We start from the raw sequence: 20,700 nt of genomic DNA, 5'->3' as shown, positions 1-20,700 counted from the left end.
AACTGAGTGCACTTTGGGGATCATTCTCCTTTCTTTCTTTTTTTTTTAATATGACTACATTGTGCCATCATAATGAAGAATCTTTAAATGTATCAAAAATAAATATTGATATCCTCATCAAAGGCAAGTACAAAGGGGGCACCTGGGTGGCTCAGTCAGTGAAGCATCTGCCTTTGGCTCAGATCATCATCTCAGGATCCTGGGATTAAGCCCCACATCGGGCTCCCTGCTCAGTAGGGAGTCAGCTTCTCCCTCTGCCCCTCTCCCTACTCATACTCACTCTCGCTTGCTCTCTTTCTCACTCTCTCTACCAAATAAATAAAATCTTTATTTAAAAAAAATGTTGGGATGCCTGAATGGCTCAGAGGTTGAGTGCCTGCCTTTGGCTCAGGGCGTGATCATGGCGTCCTGGGATCGAGTCTCACATCAGGCTCCCTAGGAGGAGCCTGCTTCTCCCTCTGCCTATGTCTCTGCCGATCTCTGTGTCTCTCATGAATAAATAAATCAAATCTTTAAAACTAAATAAATAAATAATAAATCTTTTAAAAATGCAAGTGGTAAGAAAAAGTAAGCATATTTAATTATCACCAAGATTCTGTGGCATTTTGTAATGACCACGCTGAGTAATCCTGTGGAGTCAGGTATGTGACCCAACTCTAGGCCCAGCCTCACTTAGTGACACAAGAGCTTCCCTTTCTGAGCTTTATCCCTAAATGGATGGCTTCAGTGGCTCTTTACCTTCTATCCTTGGGGGGATAAAAATGTGTCACTTAATTCTAAGAAACTTTATAAAACAAAGTATGGTATTAGCACTAGCTTTATTCTACATTAAAGCCTTCTGTTCTATTCAGGTATTTTGTTATTGTTTTGTCTGGAGCTCTGAAATGGGAGGCCATGGGGGAAAAGATATGATAGAAATTAAATTGCGATGTATTGCCTTGTAGGGGAGCAGACAAGTTTGAGATAGTATAAATGTTAGGATAATACATCTAGAAAATACTAGGGCTAGAAATGGTGTCATAGTCCCTGTGTTACCCAAAACTGAAACTCTGCAGTTTTAAAGTTGAGCAAGGATAAATTCTAAAGTTCCTTTTTTTAATGTTATGATCTCTGGACTTGATTTCATAATTTGTTTCAGTTTGACAAATCAAATAAACATCCGTCCCATCCCCATTGCTGTCAGCCCTACTTATACGTATCACTTGGTCTCATGAAGAGTGCTGGATATGGAAAGTAAGAGCTAGATAATTATTCTTCAGAAATCTTAGCTATCCTCATCGATCCCTGTACCGTCAGCTCACATGTACAGTAGTTAATATCAACTGGACATAATGGACTACAGTATTTTGTCATTTTCTTTCAGTCTTTTGCCTATATCCCCTTTTAAAAAAGTAATCAATCAATCAGGGCTCCTGGGTGGCTCATTCAGTTAAGAGGCTGCCTTTGGCTTAGGTCATGATCCCAGGATCCTGGGATCGAGCCCCGCATTGGGCTCCCTGCTTGATGGGCAGCCTGCTTCTCCCTCTCTACCACTTGTGCTCTCTCTCCCTCTCAAGTAAATAAATAAAATATTTTCTTAAAAAAGTAATTAGGCATACTACATATACAGTTTGGATCTCATTTTTTCCACCTCATGTTATAACATAAGTGTTTTCTGATGGTGAAGATTGTTTGCAATTACTATCAGATCTTGTGAGTAGTGATGCCATAGTTCACTTAAATTTAGTCTGCCAGATAAGGAGATTTCCCCAGTGTTTCTGTTATAAGAACTGCTCTACTGGAACATCACTGCACATACACTCTGCCCGACCTGGGTAAACTCAACAAATGCAAGATAATTTTCACATTTTTGATGACTGATTATCATACTTTCCTATCAGTGTAGATGGCTTAGAGCAAATAGAACCAGAACCGATCTAAAGGCATAATGTGAAATAATTCATTTCTTGGAATATGACCTCTATCAGCTTGCATTTTGGTAATTTGCTTTTGCACAGAATCGGAGCAGAGAATGTAGAGTGGCATGATTCTAGGCAGTGTCATTTGGCTCCCTTCTAGAAAATTAGTAATTCAATCAAGAACCAGGTTGTCTTATTCCACAATATTAGCCTTCAAAACAGTCTTCTTCATTGCTTTCATCTTACCTGTTTCTATGTAACGATAGTCAAAGCATTCTCTTGTTTTAGCAACCGACCATTCACTGAACATATTTATTAAGTTCTTGCACCTTGCCTGGCTCATTGAGACAGAGTTCCATCCCTTAAAGGGATTCAGTGTGAAAGGAAGATAGAGAAGGAAACAAATGATCACAGCATGTACAAGGACACTAGGGGAGCTGAAGGAGGGATCACCTTTGTGTTGGGACTTCACCAAGGAAATACTTGCACTGAGTACTGAAGAATGGTCAGAAGTAGATCAGTGAAGGGCTAGCAGATGCGCAGAACAGCATGACAAGTGTGGGCAGTCACGGTTTGGGGTTGGGGTTTGGGGTGGACATGCGGATGGGACAGAGGTAGGTTGCAGAAGGAGACCAAGATGCTTTGGACCAGCTGATGAAGTCTTGCCACATTTAGGAGTCCATGGTTTTAGAAAGATAACTACCTGGAGTAGGGGGACTAGACTGGGGAGAGGCTGAGGCAGAAAGATGAATAAAGAATAGAGAACTTTTTGCCATATTCTAAGTAAGAAATGGCTAGGGGCTTGAATTAGGACAGCTGCACTGGGAATCCCTGGGTGGCTCAGCAGTTTAGTGCCTGCCTTCGGCCCAGGGCGTGATCCTGGAGACCTGGGATCTAGTCCCACTTCGGGCTCCCTGCATGGAGCCTGCTTCTCCCTCTGCCTGTGTCTCTGCCTCTCTCTCTCTCTTTGTCTCTCATGAATAAATAAAATCTTTTGGGAAAAAAAAGGACAGCTGCACTGAGAATGGAGGGAAGGAGACAGAGTGAAGTTAGTGTAAAGAAAGAGATAGGAAAGGATACTCACAAACAAATCGCACATACTGTCTTAGGTGCCTGGATGAGTGATATTTCCAGCCCTCTACAATAAGAATACATAGGATGAGCCCAAATGAGATTTCTCGCCTTCTGATCTGCGCTTGCTTCGTACTCTACCACGGATCTAAATAACTAAGAGTTGTAGACCCTCTTAGTACTGACAAGCCAGGGTTTTCCTATCCTTTGGTTTTCTAGTTAATTGCCCAGAACAAAGAAATAGAATGTGGGTGTTAGATTCCCTGCTCTTGCTTGGTAACCTAGAGAAGATCATTAAACCTTATCCTATACAAAGCCATAAACCCAAGTACAAAGTTTGAGGAAATTTTCAGTATTTATTGGCTTGAGATGGATACTGTATGACCAGATCTTGACTGATTGATTTTTGCCCCACCAATGCAATGCAATAGGTTCTGTTATTTTAAAACCTTCATTTTTTGTGTGTGGGATGCCTGGCTGGCTAGGTTGGTTAAGCTTCTGACTTCAGCTCAAGTCATGATCTCAAGGTCCTGGGACAAGTCTACTTGTCACTCTGCTCCCCACCACCCCCCTTTCAAATAAATAAAATCTTTTAAAAAATAATAAAACCTTCCTATTTGACATGACATATTTTGACGAAATAAATGGAGGCAAATTAATACATGATGTCAGCTGAGGACAAAGGATATGTCTGAAATAAGAGTAGGTAAATTAACAAGTACATGATAATGTGGAAGGGTCCATCTTAATAGTGTCAGCTCATTTGGAAGAAATAATCTGAAACTGTTCATTCAGTTTACTTTCCAGATCTTGAGAGAGTGTGTTGAAAGAGTCATGGAAGTGAAAACGGACAGCAAATTGAAGATGTTGATAGTGCTGTGTCAGCTAATTACAAGTGAGCTCACTTAGGCCTCACTCTGTCCTGGGCCATGGAAAGATTTATCCCATTTAGAACCCTGGATTGAACAACCATGTCGTTTCTTTCTGGGTGATTCCATAGCACATGATTTTTACTTAATTGAGCATATATGTTGCACACATGCACTTCATGCTAGCTCTATGAAATTCTGAATAATAATATTAATAATCATAACAGTATTTACTGTCACCTATTTGCCAGATACTATTCTAAGAACTTCCCTTTTTTATTTTTTTAAAGATTTTCTTTATTTGAGAGAGGTGGGAAGAGAGAGCACAAGCAGGGAGGAGAGGGAGAAACAGGCTCCCCACTAAGCAGGGAGCCCAGTGCAGGACTCAGTTTCAGGACCCTGGGATCATGACCCAAGCCAAAGGCAGACACTTAACCAACTGAGCCACCCAGGCAACCCTCATTCTAAGAACTCTTCATAGATTAACTAATTTAATCCTCATACAGCTCCATGAAGCAGGTATGATTGTTGGTTCCATTTGACAGCCGAGAAGACTGAAGCGAAGAAAAGATAAAGTAACTTGCCTAAGAACACCCAGCTAAAAAGTGATACAACTAGGATTTGAACCCAGGCAGGCCATCTCCAGCACCCATGTTCCTAATTACAGTAGTTCCCACTTCTTACCACACCTCCCAGCAGAAGAACCTAACTTGGTTATCACTTTGTCTGGAGGTTCTTCTTCATTTTTCAACCCCCTTTGGAGAGCCACCCGGATAACTTGTGTACTTTGTTCAAAACACACTTATAATCTCACATTTATTATTATTACATTCATTGTACAAAATGTTTAGTATTTGCAGTGGTCTCTCCTATCACACCTGATCTTAATCCTCTTTGCATCTACACCTGGCATTTGTATGGTGTTTGGCACAGAGCAGGTGTTCAATAATGCACCATGAGTTGAGTCAGCTTGACTTGAACACACAGCAGTTATCCTCAAGGAGCTTTCTGGAAAACAATTCCTATCTACATGAAACAACTGAATAATGAAGAAGTTTTAGCTAAGAATACAGTACAGACAGCAGGTGTTACCGGATTTCAAAGGAGACTGGCTGCAGGGACTGTGTTGGATTGGGTTGGATTGGATAGCTTCTCCGAGTACATGGAATCTGAGATGAGTATAGATGACAGCTCCGAAAAGGAAGACCATTGATTAGAATGTTGACCTGAGGTGGCTGTGAATGAAAGGCTCACATTTAAGGAGGCAGCAGAATTGCATCAGAGATAGAGGTTGAAAGAGCCTTCTCAGTGACGCAGATCAGTATTGAGCTCCTCAGAGAGCCCAGACCTGTTCTCTCCTAGAAGGTGCTCCCCCACAGTATCTCGTATATGCATAATCCTCGTCAGACTGTTTTGCACTCTATACACATAGTCCTATGTGACTGAGCTCCCTGAGGGCAAGGGCTGTTTTTTGCCCATACCAAGGACAGTACCTCACACACACACTAGTGACAATTTACAATTATTGAAGTATGTAACAATTATAATAAATAAATATATATGTATACACATAATGGATAACATTTATTGGATCCTAATTGGTTTCTAGCCAGTGTTCTGATTGAATTGTATTCATTCAGTCTTTGTTGAATCTTGCCATCCTGTGAAAGTTATGACATCTTGGAAATCTTTAATTATGTAAGCCCTATCTGGTCATGATCTGCATCTTTTGTTTTAAGATTTTATTTACTTATTCATGAGAGACACAGAGAGGCAGAGACATAGGCAGAGGGAGAAGCGGGGTTCCTGCAGGGAGCCCGATACAGGACTCGATCCCAGGACCTCGGGATCATGCCCTGAGCCAAAGGCAAACACTCAACTGCTGAGCCACCCAGGTGCCCTCATGATCTGTATCTTATTTCTGCAAAAGTGGCACACACAGCAGAGCCAGAGACTATTGGAAACTAGGAATCAGTGTGTTCAGTGTCAAGTTGGCCCAGCCAAACAGCTAGCATTCAGGACAGCCCACCAGTCTCACAAAGAAACTGAGATACAATGCTGGACAAACAACTTTATAGGGGAGTGGACCACAAAACAACACACACACACAAACACACACGCGCTGCTCCTAAATTCCAAGCCAAAGTGACTGAGCCTGCTGACACCTTTTTCTGCTTAGAGTCTCAGCCCCAGTTCCCAGGTGGGGCCACTCCCCACCCAGCTATAGGTTACTGTGTGGGAGAAACAGTCAGAAATTGCAGAATTGCAGTCAGGAAATGCAAAAACAGTTTGAAGCTCTGTAGCGACAGAGCTATACTGCTTCAAACTTGGAATCTGTGTTCTTTTGCACATTAGGGGAGGCCCCCAAATCTTCCCTGTACCAGCTCAGCCTCTCCAAATAGGCTGTACTAGATAGAATAGTGCAAGTAAAAGAAACTGGACAGTGCAATAGGCATCTCAAGCAGGCAGTAAATATTTGTAAAGTATTTTCTTCATATGCTACCAACGTTCAAGAGAAAAGAACTTTTAGTAAAATGTTCAGGCTTAATTGAAAAAGCACACAGTAATCAACTTTTATTCCCAGCTGGCATAAAACTGTCTTACTGGTAGCCAAATTTGGGATGCCTGAAGACAGACAAATGACTAATACTAGGGCTGTGTGTGGCCAGGACCAAATGTATTTTCTGACCACAAGACCATGTCTGGACTCTCCTTTATAATTACCACACAGCCTACTATAATTGTAAAACTTATATTTACTTCCTGCCTTTGACATGTAATTCAGGGTCCAGGGCTGCACCCCAAGCTAGAGTGAAGTCCTCTCTGTTATTTGCTGAAAAGCTATCAAATCATCATTGTGCAAGGATGTGTGTGTGTGTGTGTGAGTGTGTGTGTCTATGTGTTGCCACGTCTGTTAAATCCGTTCAGTACATCCTTGTGAAAAATATGCCCACTCTTGCCTTGTCAGATGAAGCGCTTTACTAATCAGATGTTTATTGAACACCTCCTCCTACATACCAAGGACATTTAGACTCTAGGAAACACCCGCGAGCAAGACAACCAAGTCCCTGCTTTCCGGGAAGAGAATGGGGAGGGCAAGGGAGGGAAGGAGGGAGATGGGAGAAAGCTGTGCGTAAAGATTGGTGCCCTGTGGAGTCACAGCCTCACAAGTGAGTAATGTGACAGCAAGCCTGGGTGGCCCCTTGCAGCCTGGGACATCCGAGAAGGCCTCTCCAGAGAGATAATGCTTAAATTAACATTTCAAAATGACAAGAAGGAGTAGGAAAAGCAAAGATCAGGAGAAAGAACATTCCAGTCGTGTTAGTGTAAAGGCCCAAAGACAGCCTGGATAGTGGCACGTTCCAGAAACAGAAAAGACCAGTGGGAGTGGAGCACGGTGGGGGTGGGCTGGGGGTGGGGGGAAGACTGGTCTGGGAGGTTGGCTGTGAGCACTGCTGTGAGAAGCACATGGGAGCATCACGACCCTTGTCAAAGCAGAGATTCTAGGTAGGAGGCTACCGCAGAGGTCTGGGCAGGAGGCCATAGTGGTTTGGATATGGTAAAACTCGAGAGAAGGGGCTAGATTTACTAGATTTAGATTTAGGGACTATCGTTTAGAACCAGTCGACAGAACATGCCAATGGTTTCAGATGTGAAGAACGAAGGAAAATGAGTGATTAAGAATAAATCCAAAAGTCTTGGCTTGAGCAAGCATCTAGAAGGATGACGGCCGATTGGAGACAATAAAGGCAGAGGCGTTTAGCTCTTCATTACCAGTCGTAACTAGCTGACCATGAACCCACATCTCAGGGTTCAACAGATGCCCTCACCACCCCCTAACTTTACATCACAGGAAAATATTCATAGACTTCTAGAATTCTGTAATTGTATGCTTGGTTATCACTTCAAGCATTTCCATGGTTTCTCTTTCCTCTTCCCGTTCATTTCATGACATCCGAAGGAATCACGACCAAGTTACTAACTCATACCCTGACACATCCCTTATGGGGACTCTGGAAACATTAGTTCCTGTCTGCACTTCCTCCCTCAGTCCATTGCTTGGGTGCCCTGGGCCCAGGCAGGGACGGGAGGGGCATATTTGAGATTTGCCCACCAGGTCACAAGTTGACAGCCAACCAGGTACTGCTTTTTTTTTTTTTTTTTTTTTTAAGATTTCATTCATTTATTCATGAGAGGCACAGAGAGAGAGGCAGAGACACAGGCAGAGGGAGAAGCCGGCTCCCTGCAGGGAGCCTGATGCGGGACTCCATCCCAGGACCCCAGGGATCACGCCCTGGGCCGAAGGCAGATGCTCAACCACTGAGTCACCCAGGCGTCCCAGATAACCTCAGTTTTAAAACTTATGTGGTTCCACTTAGGTGATCTATATTCTTCTCTCCAATCTTCCTTTTATGAAGCTTATCAAGAGGTTTTATCTTTGGATCAACTAAACAAGTGTGACTGATATTTACTGCCAGATGTGACCTTTTGTTAGCACATCGTAGATCCCAACATTAATATCACTTTCTATAAATATAGGTTTCGGGTGAGGAAATGTTCTATCTCAAGAGGTTTAGCTGTTGAGGATCTTTCTCTTTTTAGACTCTCGGTCCGTGGACTATTACTCACTGTTGGCATTCTTCCTCCGTCTTACTTCTGTTACCTTCTTTCATGATCACGGATGTTGAAAGCCACCTACAGGTTCTGAGTTCCCCACTCCTCCCTCCCTAGTGGTCGGCATTGCGTTTCCCTTGTGCTTTGCTGCTTCCTCTACCTTTTCAAATTTAAAAATAGAAAATAAGAAACAAACCCACAGCCTTTCACATTGGCTGAACTCTGTTATTCATCTACCAGATTTTCTGGTGAATTCCACAGTATCACATATACAGTCAGATTTCTGCCATCAGGGAAAAAAAAAAAATCTGCCATGAGTTCAGGATAAACCCTGTAAGAATGGGCAAAGAGAGAGACCCTAATTTTGACTGTCAAACACACAGTAAGAAATTACCAGGAGCCACCCACAGAAGGAGGCTTTAGAAGGTGAATTAAAGAGACAGAATGCTCTTAGCTTGGCTGACTTGGCTCCTTGTCCAACCTTCCTGAGCCATGGTGAGCAACCACTGGGCTGATGAAGGATCCTCGAGGAGTCTATCTAACTCTTGCTCTGTGAATACCAAAGACAGGTCCTGGGAAGTCCCTAAACTCTTCACAGGCCCCATCCCACATCACAGTAAACATACTAAAATATGGCAACCTCCACATTAAATATACTTTTATTGCGGACATAAAATTTTGAAAAATATCTTTAGAGTTTGGCTTTGGAAATAGGTTGGCTACAAGTAACTTATAGTTGGCTATTCATTTATCAGCATGTATCTTTGCTTCCCTGGGAATTATTAAGTTCAACCCTAACTCCAGCCTACATACGGCTTTCAAATGAAATATTTTTGATTACCAAGTCAGCAATCAATGAAGTTAGCATAATATTTTGTTGACCTTTGGCATTTATTAATTCTGTTTTGTAGTTATCCTATTCTGAAGCCAACAAATGACTTTCGAGGTCTCAGACAGATTTCTACAGGTCCTTGAAAAGCCAGAAGGCCCCAGGTACTGTACCTGAGTGGCCAGTGCTCTGCCTGAGAAGCCCTACATGCTGAGGTCTCCACTCCTGCCTTCTTCAAGGAATGAGAGCTTTGAGGGATGTTTCTCTAGGAAAACACAACAAGCTGACATACAAATAATAGTAGTCTGCTAAAACAAGGTGAAACCCCTACAAAAAAAAAAAAAAAAAAAAAAAAACAGTAATTAGGGGCAGAATGCCTGGGGGCCAGCTATTAGTTGACTGGGTGACCTTGAACTAGCACTCTGTGGCCCTTTCCCTGCCCCCAGTAGGACAGACACTCCATCTGGCCAAGGTGGGAGACCAGGGCTGTCAGTTCTAGGAACTGAAACATGTGCAGAACCATCTGAACCTGAGACAGGGGTTTTCCTCCCACGTTAAAAACAAAGCAGTTTTTAATGTCAATGTTATTTTGCCAGAATGAAAGGAGGAAGGGAAGAGAGAAGAGTGGAAGGACAGGAAAGGGGGGGCAGGAAAGAGAGGAAGGAAGACACTGTCAACATTTGCTTTTAAAAAGCCATTGATCTTTGATGTTTGCACAAAAGGACATCTCCCTTCCCTGGAAATAAAGGCTTTCACGGAGCTACTCAGTCTCATTATCCCATTCAGAAACCATCCATCATCTGTTTGCCCTCAGTGAGGAGCAAGTTATGATGAAATGAAAAAGAACGGAGATTTCAGAATCAAATGGGCTATCCAAAACCTTTACCATGCATGGGCTCAGCAGTTCTCAAAGTGTGGGACCCCTAGGGTTCTCTGAGAGCCTTTTTGGGTACATATGAGGCCCAAACTATCTTCCTAACAATAGTAAGGTGTCACTAGTCTTTTTCACTCTCTTTCCATAAGTGTACTTTTTCCAGAGGCTGTGTGACGTATTATCACAACAGACTGGATGGATATACAGATATCAAAATCCAACTATCTTTTATTTGAAGATTTATGTATTTATGTATGTATTTATTTATTTGTTTATAGAGAAAGAGAGAGGGATAGGGGGAGAGGGGGAGGGATAGAGGCAGAGGGAGAGAGAGAATCTCAAGCAGACTTCCTGCTGAGCATGGAGCCCAACACAGGGCTCGATCTCAGGACCTAGAGATCACAACCTGAGCCGAAATCAAGTGTTGGATGCTAAACCGACTGAGCCACCCAGGTGTCCCTCAAAATCCAACTATCTTCTATTAAGCCAAACAGTAAAGAAGAGTTTCAAAGATATAAAGACAAGGCCATTTTTATCTCTTTTTTGTTGTTCTGGAAAATATAATTACTCTTAGTTTTTTAGATATCATTTATGTTAACATTTAATAATGGAGGTTTTTTTTTTTTTAAGTTTTATTAATCTAAGTAATCTCTCTACCCATCATGGGGTTTGAACTCATAACCGTGAAAATTAAGAGTCATATGTCCTCCAACTGAGCTGGCCCAGGTGCCCCTGGAGTTATTTTTGTTCTGTTTTGTTTTGAAAATTTTATTTTTAAGTAATCACTCACCCAACATGGGGCTCAAACTCAACAATCCTGAGATCAAGAATCAGATACTCTACCGAATGAATCAGCCAGGTACCCCAGGAGTAGTATTATTTTTTTAAAGATTTTATTTATTTATTCATGCAGAGACACAGGCAGAGGGAGAAGCAGGCTCCATTCAGGGAACCCAATGTAAGACTCAATCCCAGGATACCAGGATTATGCCCTGAGCCAAAGGCAGACACCCAACCACTGAGCCACCCAGGTGCCCCAATATTTTTTTTTTAATGAATTGGTTAATGCATATTTTTTAAATCCTCAGTCTTAATGTCTGCGATGGCAAATATCGATAAACCATAACCCAAACAAGTTTTTTGGGGTCCTTAATATCTACAAGTATGAAAGTGTTCCAAGACCAAAAAGTTTGAGAACCCCAGAGCTAGCTAACGTAGTTACCATTTATTTAATGTTTCCTCGTGCCAGGGACTGTGCAAACATGCTGCATTTTTCATCTCTTTTAATCTCTCTTTTAAAATTTGCAACAAAGCTGTAAAGTAGAGGCTTTACCAAAAAAACATCTTGCTAGTCCAAGGTCTCACAGCTGGAAATGAAAGAGATAACTGGGCACTTCCGACTCCACAGCCACAGTCTTGATTACTGGATAGTATTCCCTCACAAAGTAATTCTTTGAAAAAGTTATCTCCCTGCTCTGAGTCGGTTCCCCTTATCAAAAATGGGGAGAATCGGGAATCCCTGGGTGGCTCAGTGGTTTAGTGTCTGCCTTCGGCCCAGGGTGTGATCCCAGAGTCCCGGGATCGAGTCCCACATCGGGCTCCCTGCATGGAGCTGCTTCTCCCTCTGCCTGTGTCTCTGCCTCTCTCTTTCTCTGTGTGTCTCTCATGAATAAATAAATAAAATCTTTAAAATTAAAAAAAAAATAGGGCAGAATCCATCCTACCCTGCAGGATTCTCTTAAGAGAAGAGTTAACATGCATCTAACTGCCTAGCAAGGTTGCCTACCACCCAACAGACCCCGAGAAAGCAGTAACCTCCTTCTTTCCATTCCTTCCTTCCATTCCCTGCTGTCCTTGGCACAGTGTTAGACCAACGAGGCTCAGCGGTTTCCCTTCTTCCCTCTAGATGGTCTTCAAGCTGACAGAGAGGCTGATGGGACAGAAGGAGTTGATGAAGACATGATTGTGACCCAAAGTCAGACCAATTTCATCTGCCCCATTACTCAGGTACTGTCGCCTTCCTCCTTTCCGGAAAGACCAAGCAATCCGCTTTATAGAGGCAAAAGACTCCTATTTGCTTTCTAACTCGATTCCCCATCTGGGGTAAGGAGGCAGGAAAGGAAAGTGATGAGGTCCAGGAGGATATGGGGGAGGTTCCCCGGCTGGCAAGACTGAAGTCCACCATGCCCCATGGGAGGGGTGGGGTGCGGTGGGATGGGGGGTATCAAGCAATTCCTGGCTCACAGGCCAGCTGACACGGGTGCCCACCTGCATTTGCCTCCGTGGCCGTCTGCCCCCACAATGATCTAAAGCCACGAGACTGCGAGGTTGAATACAGGAAGCCCCCAGATGAGGGAAAAAACAGTTCCAAATAATTGGTGACTTGGAGAAGTTACTGGAAGTGGATCATTATCATTCCTGAAAGCTGAATGTCTCCTTGATTGCAGGTGGAAATGAAGAAGCCGGTGAAAAATAAAGTGTGTGGCCACACCTATGAGGAGGAAGCCATTGTACGCATGATTGAGTCCAAGCACAGGCGGAAGAAAAAGGCCTGGTGAGTTGGCGCCGGAAGGGAAGTGAGCCTTTCCAGTGGTGGTCATGCCAGAGGAAAAGACACCTCCATGGCCCCCCTAAAGCCCATTCACCTCCCTCAGTGTAAACACGGAAGCTGGCTTTCTGGAAAAACAATCCACCACGGGAAGATGAGTAGTCTGCTCAGGAAGAAGCTGAAGCCACTTGAGCCACACCTTCGAAACAGGAGAAAAAGGAATTGGGTGGAAGTTGCATCATTGAATAATAGGAATGTTCATGAAATTGCGCGATAGCCTGAAAAAAGAATTAGGGAAAACTGTGATACTAAAAGATTTCTTTTTTCCCTTCTGTATCTACTTACACAAGAAGGAATGGCTTTTTTTTTTTTTTTTTTTTTTTTTTTTTTTTTTTTGCCATCCTGCATTAGGTAATTTGTTTAAAACATTCTGAGATAAGATTTGTATCCAGAGGTCTTGATCAAGATTGAATGGTCAGGGGAAACCTTGCATCTCTTTAATTATTTAAACAACTTTCCCAAAGGGTCAAGTAAATGTGTGCATCACATCAATGAGAAATTTTTTTTCCATTGGAATGTTTGGAGAATCTTCCTTTTACGTATATTTTCTATTTATTTCCACCTCCTTCACACACACACACCCCAACTCGCACATTCCCACCCCCGTGGAACACAACTTTGGAGGACCGTGGCTCTGTTCCTGTGATAATGTGGAATCCTTGGGTTGGCTAGACTCCATATAATTCAGTTTGGCATTTCTTGTGCTCTTATCGCACATTTGTCGTAGGAATGGAATTGCAGGTGTGACCAGTTCTCAATGGACTTCTGATAACAGCCACTTTGATGTGTGGCTCACTTCTCCATCCCCCAGAAATTTGCTGGTCCAGACCCAGAATTGGAATTCCCCACCTGTGGGCGTGGACTTAGAGATAGGGCATTGGAGGCAGTAGATATCTTGATGGTCATTCAGTCAAGTCATTTACCCTATTTATTCCAAAAGAATGCCCTTGTGGTCGCAGAATTAAGAGTGTTCAAGTACATTTTTTTCTGTTTTGAGTCCCAGCTCACAGTTGAGATGTTGTATTTCCCTGGTGAACCTTCCATTTTCCCTGTGGATATAATTTCCTTTGTTTCTGGACTTCTAAGCCTTTCCTTTTCTCCTTTTTTTCCTGTGCTCTTTCTCTGAAAAACCACCTTTTCATTTGTGAAAAGGGATAATAGCTAAGAATAGATATTCCCCGATAGTTCTGTTTCACAGCTCTTACTTTTCTTAAAGTTTGCCATAGTCTCCCAGAGTCAGATTTGGAAAAAGCAGGCACTGATAACAAAGCACATTTCTCACCAGTTCCAGGATGGCGACAGTGACTCCAAGAACAGGGTCGCATGTAAATGGATCTTCTTAGTTACATATTTGACTTTCTAAGTGTCCTGTGGCTTTTTTGAATTGTACGTGCTATTTGGAAGCACACACGTAACATTTGTCATTTAGAAAATTTTCTTTTTTCTGTCTCATTTCTATTACATGAGCGCAGATTCTGCAAACGGCAAATTTTCATAGGTTGCTAACAATTAAGTCCAAGTGGATGAAGTATGGGAGGTTCACAGAGAAGGTAGTGTTTTTCCTGCACCTTGAAAAAAATGAGAAGAATTTCAGAGAATGATGAAGAGTCCTTTTAGCCGACAGGCTCGCCCCATTCAGAGCCTGTTCTGCTTGGTGGTCAGAGGTCAGTAACAGTTGGGGTTCCTGTGTGTTAGCAGGAGAATAGAAGGATGCTATAGACAATAACAGTAAGGAGAGTGGTGTAAAGATTCATTATAGAGATGTTAAATGTCATGATTTCATTAGTTTCCTCACCTATAAGTTGATGATAATGATTGTCATTGCCTCCCTGGTATGTTTGAAATTTGATTAAGATGTATGTGAAGTACTTTCAAGTCCCTGGCACGTGGTAAAACTCGGTAAACGGTACCCCCACCACCACCACCCTCATTTTTGCCACCATTATTCTATAGGCATGAGACAACATTGCAGGGTTTTGAGGGAATAAGGTGAGTCCAACTGGAGGTTAGGAAGTTACTCCAATACAATTCAAGAGATGGATTAATAAGGCATGAGGTGACGATGTCAGTGAGGAAGGGTTTGCAGGAGATTAAGTTACAGATGATGAGAGCCTGACTGAGGCAAGAGTCATAGGCAGAAGGGAAGAATGACGGCCCTTGTGGAGGCACAGCTGGCAGGGTTTGGCAACTGAGGGCTGAAGGGAGGAAGAAGGAGTGCAGAGAGGGCAGGAGCAACAAACACGTGTAGGGCGGATGCTGAGAGGCACAGCAGGGCTCATGCTAAGTGTGAGGTCCTAGCAACACAGCCATTTGGAAGTATCCAGGAGACGCAGGAAATGTGGGGTGTCAAACCCGGCAGAGAGCTATGAGCTCAAGATGTCATGGAGAGGTTATTGGTAGAGGAGTCAGATGTACTCACCTGCCCCACAGGGGCAGCTCTGGACAGCGGGTGGCAGCTAGTCTGAGAGCCACCAAGGACGGGACTGCGGCCTGGCCCCCGCCTCAGGGCCCCACGTGGACCCCCAGAAGGACATTCCACTCATTAAAGAGAAGGCACTCAGAGGAAGAAGACCCCAACGAAGCCATCTGAGGGGTAGCCCAGCAAGACAGGAAGAAAGAAAGGGGAGTTGCGGATCACAGGGGTGGTGGGCACAGCCCTGAAGCCAGGCCGCATTTGGCAGCGGGTTACATACCTCAGGCCTCTTCATCAGCTACGCCGGAGCTTCCTGACTGAGCAGCAAGTAGTGTCATTCCCCATGATGCATGTGCACTCGATGAGCAGTTCTGGGTCCCCTTTGTTTAAACACGCCTGTGACACATCCAGTTTGAGAACTCTCAGTTCTTCTTCCTAGATGGTTCTAGTTACGTTTTGTCAGACGGGAGCTCCAGGTACATTGTATTACTCGGTGCTGACTGGATCTTCCTGTCTGCGCTGCGGTCTCCGCGAAGATCTCTCTCCCGTGGACTGAGTCAGGATAAAACTGTGGAGACTTCAGCCCTCACCAGATACAGCAGTTAAAACGACGTCCGGGAGAGTTGGGCTGTGCGCTTTCTCCCTAACAGAGCCGCCTTATGGCCGCCATATTAGTAAGGCGTCTCCAGCGTCCCACGGCCATGCCGTTCCTTTTTTGCTGAGGAATGGGAACCGTGTTTAACAAACGGTCCTATTGAACAGCCTGGGAAGGAAAACGAAGTCAAGGAGGAGTGTGTCATTGAAGAGCGGAGCACCAGCACTGTGCCCACAGCCCCCGTTGCACTCTTGGCCAACCGGCCATCAAGCCTCCCAGAGCCTCCATGGCTTCATCCGCGGAGTAGAAATAGCAGCAGCATCTCACGGGACCTTAGGACTAAAGAAACGGGGAAATTCCAACTGAGGCCCAGACCAGCACATTTCTTGGCAGTGGAGAAGCAAACCACTTAGGAGGAAAGCTCCTTTGGAACTCCGGAACGCTGAGCAAATCCCAGCAGGGTCAGAAAGGTCAGGACTGTCCGTGTTATTACTTACCTCACCGCTTCGTGACACGTTATTTTAGACTCAGAGGAGGGAGGACAGAGTTACTCAGCGTGTTTAGGTACGATGGCGATCCAGCCCACTCAGACTTCCAGAGGTATCTACAGACCTCCTAAAGCAGGATTGGACCTTGGAATTCTTGGCACCCAGATCCAGGAGCTCACAAGACTCAGAACCTTGTACTTTTGAGCTGAGGCTGAGGCCAAGGTTCCCTGCAGCCTTGTGGGCCCCCTGAGACCCGGGCTGCCCTTGTTCAGCAGACACTGTCAACACTTGCTCGGCGCTCCGGTGGAAGGCTCTTCCCTACCAGTGACCTGAGTTGAGGACCCAGCCTCTCCTTCAAGGCCGGTGGGTCTGACTCCTGCACAGCAGTGACTCGAGAGCTTAGGATTGGGTATTGCCACACCTAACTTGCTCACCAGGATGTCCTGGGGATTAATGCACTAATGCTTATACAGAGCGCTATTTCTCCGGGGGAGGAGTGCCCTGATTCAGTATCATGTCATCAGGGCCCTGTCTTATCCTTTGTAGCTTAAAAACCTGGGTTGGTTGGTTTGAGATCGGGTGAGAAGCAAGGTTCTCCCTCGGCTCCCGGAGCAACCTCTCTTCCAGGAAGTCTTCTGTAGCACCGTGTGCACCGTAGCATGCCCATGGCCCGCCAGCGTCATCGGTGGGGCTGCCTCCCCTCCACGGGGGCTTCTTGGGAGCAGAAACTGCACATTGTAGCACCTGAGCCAGCTCCTCGACCTGTCACACATTGTCCTACTTACTTCTCACGACGACCCTACGTTCTATGTCCTCTTTACGGCAGAAGAGACTGGGGCACGGGAATTAAAGCCACTTGCCCAGAGGGTCACAGCCAAGGGGACTGAGCCCACGTCTCTTTCACTCTTGAGGCTGTACTTGTGTCAAGAGGCCGTCAGCTCCCCTAAGGAGGAGTTTGTGGTTAAAGCCTCTGTCCCCAGAGTTGATCCCTTAAGCAAGGCCAGACTTCTTTGTTCGACACCAGCCACCCTGGGCTCCATCCTGCTGCCCATTGTGAGGCATGAGCCTGCAGGCTCAGCACCGAGTGTGGTTGACCCCATCAGACATCCTCAGAGCCCTCGCACGCCGACAGGGCCGCTGACATCACCAGGAAGTCCTCCCCACCTCGGTCCCCACTTCCCCTTCCACGCTTATTCACTGTCTGGCTGTCGGTGCTGAAGACTGGGTCCTAGGGAGGGGGGAGCACTCCAGACTTGCCATCACAGTGCGTGCTCACCGAGTGACAAATACAAAGTGAAGGTGACCCCAGCACATGTCATCCCAGGAACCTACACTGCGTTGCATTTCTGTGTCACAGAAGTTGAAGAGATGAAAGATGCCCTTTCTAAAGTCACAAAAGTCTCCCCATTTCCTCCTCATAAGCTCATTTATTTATTTTCACAATTAAAGAAATGAATCCCTTGAGAAACCAGTGTGAGACATTTCTCGGGCACCTCCGGTCCTTACCCCAACACAAAGCCGAACCGTCAGAAGGGTGCGTGGTTGGACAGACCACCTGATCCTCCTTCCTGCGAGGGCCTTTTTAGAACCACATTTTAATCCACATACCTGCCCATACAGGGCACATTTCAGCATTTTAAACGTGAATATTGTCAGCAAGCCTATTATCCCTTACAGTGACGAATGCCCTCCTTTATAAAGATGCCTTGGTCCAGAAAGCACAGCCAAGAGGACGGTTCTCCCTCATGAAGAACGGTTGGGCTTCCTACCACTGGACAAATCAGAGTTCCCATGATCAACCTTCTTCCCCTTCTGGTTTCTATCTGTTGTCTTCTATTTGTTATTTTTGATCTTGTCTTATAGCTGTTATTATTATTATTATATATATATATTTTTTGGTCTTAATATACCTGTGCTGTTTGGAGAGTTTTCTCAGATCACTGGGCCGGAGCTCTGTGTGGGCAGGAATCTAAATTTGTATTTCACAGTTGGACGCTCAGAACCCAGCACAGGGCCAATCACACAGAAGGTCAAGTGCGTGCACAAGTGTGTGGATGGGTACATGGGGTAAATGCAAGATACAGACAGATGAGCAGCTTTAAAATGTATCAGAAGAGTGATGACCAGGGACGCTAGTCACAGGAGATAGGGAAGGGGACGCGATGCCTGTAGCCCTGGGAAATAAGGGTCCTGCCTCCACTTCAAACCTGAGGGAAGTAGGGGTCCGGGAAGGTAACATTTGTCACCTCTGGTCTCACGAGTAGCCAAGAGGCGTTGGCCATATTCAGAACCAGGTCACCCTAACTCCAGACGCTGGGCACTGTACCCTACCCAAGTCTGGTTCACGCTGAGAAGAAATCAGGTGACTTCACCCAGCCCACTGCCTTCAGAGGAGACCACATCTAAACAGAGCCGTGGCTTTGAGTACCTCCCCCCCCCCAACCCGTGGGTGACTCACGCTGATTTCTTCAGCCACAGCTTTCCCCTGAGTCTCCACCAGCCCACGCAGTCTCTCCACTGGGAGGACTGGTGGGCATTTCAGAGGGAACACATACCAACCGGAGCCCTGACTCCATCCCTGGCATGACTTGGCTGGCTGTTCCCTGCGGAGATGAAAGCCAAACTCTGATGATGCTCCACTGTGCCCCTGGCCCAGCAGCGCATCCTAGAGGTCCTGTTTCCGCCTCCCCCCTGAAGCCGACCCCTGCCACCAGCCTCCCCCCTGCGGCCCTGTGCCCCGGACCTTGGGCCCTCCTGCCTTCCCTGCTTCCACTCTGCCTGCCTTCTGCATTCAGCAGCCAGAGCCGGATTTTCTAAAAAACAGAATCGCACCCCTCCCCTATCTCCAGCCCTCCAGGGTGTTCTCTTCATACATAAAATCTGAGGCGAGGGTGGGGGGATGGGGGGGAAAGATGGAGGGACTGGCTGGCTCAGCAGTTGAGCATCTGCCTCCGGCTCAGGGCGGGATCCGGGGTCCTGGGATCGAGTTCCGCATCGGGCTCCCTGCATGGAGCCTGCTTCTCCCTCTGCCTGAGTCTCTGCCTGTCTCTATCTATGTCTCTGATGAATAAATAAATAAATCTTTAGAAATAAATAAATAAATAAATAAATAAATAAATAAATAATAAATACTTGCCTGTGAGGGAAGTTTATGCTGAAGGCATCAAAGCTAAGTGATCTTCTTATCGTTTACAGTTGCCCCAAAATTGGCTGTAGCCACACCGATGTGAGAATGTCTGATCTCATCCAGGATGAAGCACTTAGAAGGGCCATTGAGAACCACAACAAGAAGAAAAATCGCCACTCCGAGTAGGAAAAACGCACCTACCTACAGGGATGTCCGCAGCCTACCTCCTACCCCAGCCATCTGGAGAAAGCAGTGCTCATCCAAGCACTTCGACTGGCTGCATAGCATACTTTGTTGGGGTAACACTTGAAGGTTTTAAGTGTAATTGGAAGCATTTTTCTATGTCACAACAAAAATCCAAGCATATTATATTGTTTATTTTTGAGTGTTCTATAATTTTAAATAAAATTTTGATTATCTGCAGTGGCTCCTATCTGTGCACCTCCCAGGGTGTAAATTGTTCCAGTGGTGCGAGTATAGTGGTGGTGCCAGGACTTTCTATTTCTAATATTTCAGGCTATTTTTTATTATAGTTTTAACTAAACAATGTCTTTCAAAGGATATTGAATGGGGAAACTGTAGAAACCCCCCAGCTGCAAGCATTTTCTTCATAAATGATAGCACGGGGTAATAAAGCAGAGCCAGTTTACTTACCTATATTTGCTTTGTGTATTGACAGTTCCAAATATGTAAATGGTTTTATTTGTCATTCTGACTGACCGGCACAGAATGCTCCAGTTAACAGGCTTATCAGTGCAATGATAGTTGGTGCCCATAATGGAAACTTCACGACAGCCCTCTGAGAGCCTAAAGTGTCATCAGAAGCAACCACATCCTGGCGGTCTCTGTCTTGCTCCGTGGCTCTCTGCAAGTGGCTTCATGCTCCTGGGCCTTGGAGTCTTCAACCATGAAATAAAGATGTTGAGCAAGATATTCTCTAATGTCTTTTCAGCCCCAAAAGTCTGTGGACTTAGGACCAGCCAGGTCTTTAAATTGAATATCTTTGAATATATTCTAATTGTGTGAAGAATGCTAATCTATTAAATAATCTCCCATAGCAACCTTTTACCAACTTTTTTTTTTAAGATTTTATTCATGGGAGAGAGAGAGAGAGAGAGAGGCAGAGGCAGAGACACAGGCAGAGGGAGAAGCAGGCTCCATGCAGGAAGCCTGATGTGGGACTCGATCCCAGGTCTCCAGGATCACGCCCTGGGCCAAAGGCAAGCGTTAAACCACTGAGCTACCCAGGGATCCCCCCAACTATTTAATTAAACCTGACGAAGCATACCCTGACTACACTAGGAAGCCAAGGAG

General features: G+C 45.0%; 1 protein-coding gene across 2 annotated transcripts in view; it reads left to right on the top strand.

The window, feature by feature from the left end:
* The window catches only part of NSMCE2 (NSE2 (MMS21) homolog, SMC5-SMC6 complex SUMO ligase), a 213,753-nt gene extending 193,337 nt beyond the window's left edge, over nucleotides 1-20,416 (top strand). The window contains exons 6-8 of one of the 2 annotated variants that reach the window (XM_041768450.1): nucleotides 12,062-12,162; nucleotides 12,603-12,709; nucleotides 19,455-20,416. In XM_041768450.1, the coding sequence (XP_041624384.1) occupies nucleotides 12,062-12,162; nucleotides 12,603-12,709; nucleotides 19,455-19,572 (326 nt within the window). In that variant the 3' untranslated portion in view covers nucleotides 19,573-20,416. The remainder of the gene's footprint in view (nucleotides 1-12,061; nucleotides 12,163-12,602; nucleotides 12,710-19,454) is intronic. The other variant, XM_041768451.1, reaches the window with a different exon arrangement.
* Nucleotides 20,417-20,700: the final 284 nt, after the last annotated feature.

The sequence above is a fragment of the Vulpes lagopus genome, chromosome 9 (genome assembly GCF_018345385.1).
Source record: "Vulpes lagopus strain Blue_001 chromosome 9, ASM1834538v1, whole genome shotgun sequence".
Taxonomy (NCBI): Eukaryota; Metazoa; Chordata; class Mammalia; order Carnivora; family Canidae; genus Vulpes; species Vulpes lagopus.
Note: the sequence above shows the minus strand (reverse complement) of the source record. Positions and strands in the feature narration are given on the sequence as shown.